Source organism: Octopus bimaculoides, chromosome 2, assembly GCF_001194135.2.
Source record: "Octopus bimaculoides isolate UCB-OBI-ISO-001 chromosome 2, ASM119413v2, whole genome shotgun sequence".
Taxonomy (NCBI): Eukaryota; Metazoa; Mollusca; class Cephalopoda; order Octopoda; family Octopodidae; genus Octopus; species Octopus bimaculoides.
Window position 1 is genome coordinate 186,077,703 of NC_068982.1, and position 1,319 is coordinate 186,079,021.

The window sequence follows — 1,319 nt, forward strand, 5'->3', positions numbered from 1 at the left end:
ATATATATATATATATATATATATATATATATATATATAACGCATCTGTCGTTCTCATGAGTCACTGCTGCTATGTTTATCGTCAAAACGAAAGTATCAGATCGATCTCCACAAACACAATAAATAGGTAATTTAATTAATTAGTTGGTTAATTCTACTTACAATCTATGTTAAATAACATGGCGAAGTTTGATAGATTCTTCGATGTCTGTATCAATTGGTAACGTGAGCGTTCGATCTTGGAATACAATTCTGCTCGCTTGAAAGGGGAACAGGAAACCTTAATCGTTGTTTCGATCGATGAATTAACTGCACAAATTTGTTTGAAAGGAAATATGTCAAGAATTTAATATGAAATTATGACATGTAAAATACATTTTTATTGGGGAAAATATGACATAACATACAGAACAAAACAAAATTAAACATATCAACTCAAAAATCACCATCAAATATGTTTGTGTGTGTTTAATAAAAGTGTAATTTAGTCTGAGGGTGAAAAGTAAAAGTGGTAACAAAGCTATTGATTTTTCTCCCTTTGGCCAGAAAAAAAAAATCGATTTGATACTTGTAGTTTTATTACTTTTATCCTAAAACATTATTTTTGCGGAACTTGCCCTTCCTTTTATGTTCTTTGCTTTTTTTTCTTGACGAACGACCGCAGACCGAAACGTTGAACTGTCTTCTATTTCTTGCTTACAGTTTAAAATTAGATACGTCGTATTTTCGATTCATTCTGTTTAGGATATCATTACCAAACGCTGGCACAGACATACCTCCCGATTTATTTGTAGTTTCAACGTTTATTAACAACTCACCAGTAACTGTTATTTATAGTGTACAGAAATTCGTACAGAAATTAATTATCTACCAAATACGCATTCCGTTAATTAACTAATGGCAATGAGAATTTATAAATTAATATATGTACGTATGTATGGGTGTATTTTTATTTGATTACTGTTGTCCAATCGTGACCGAGGAAGACCATCACTGACCATTGTCCATGCGTAAGGTTATTGCACCAGCAGTCGGCTTTACCCAAGTTCGGGTCCGCAGCTTCCCTGCTCGCCGCAGCGCCCTCCTACTTGAGGTCCAATATGATTTGCAGACCCAAGAATGTGGGATCACCATCATCTCAAGCACAAGAAAAAAGATCCATTCCCTGCATTTCTGGTCTTATATCAGAGTGACCTTCTAGAGATATTACTTTAATAAAAGCTAAGAGATCCCTCATTCCCACTAGTCTTCCAGCACGCCGAACACCAACCCGGAAATTCTGCAACACTGTGCATGTATATGCATATGTGTATATATAT

General features: G+C 34.6%; 1 protein-coding gene across 1 annotated transcript in view; it reads right to left on the reverse strand.

Annotated features, from left to right (window-relative positions):
- Positions 1-1,319, reverse strand: part of LOC106873288 (uncharacterized) — a 10,541-nt gene that overhangs the window by 5,802 nt on the left and 3,420 nt on the right. The window contains exon 3 of the mRNA XM_014920594.2: positions 163-309. Coding sequence (XP_014776080.2) covers positions 163-309 — 147 coding nt within the window. The remainder of the gene's footprint in view (positions 1-162; positions 310-1,319) is intronic.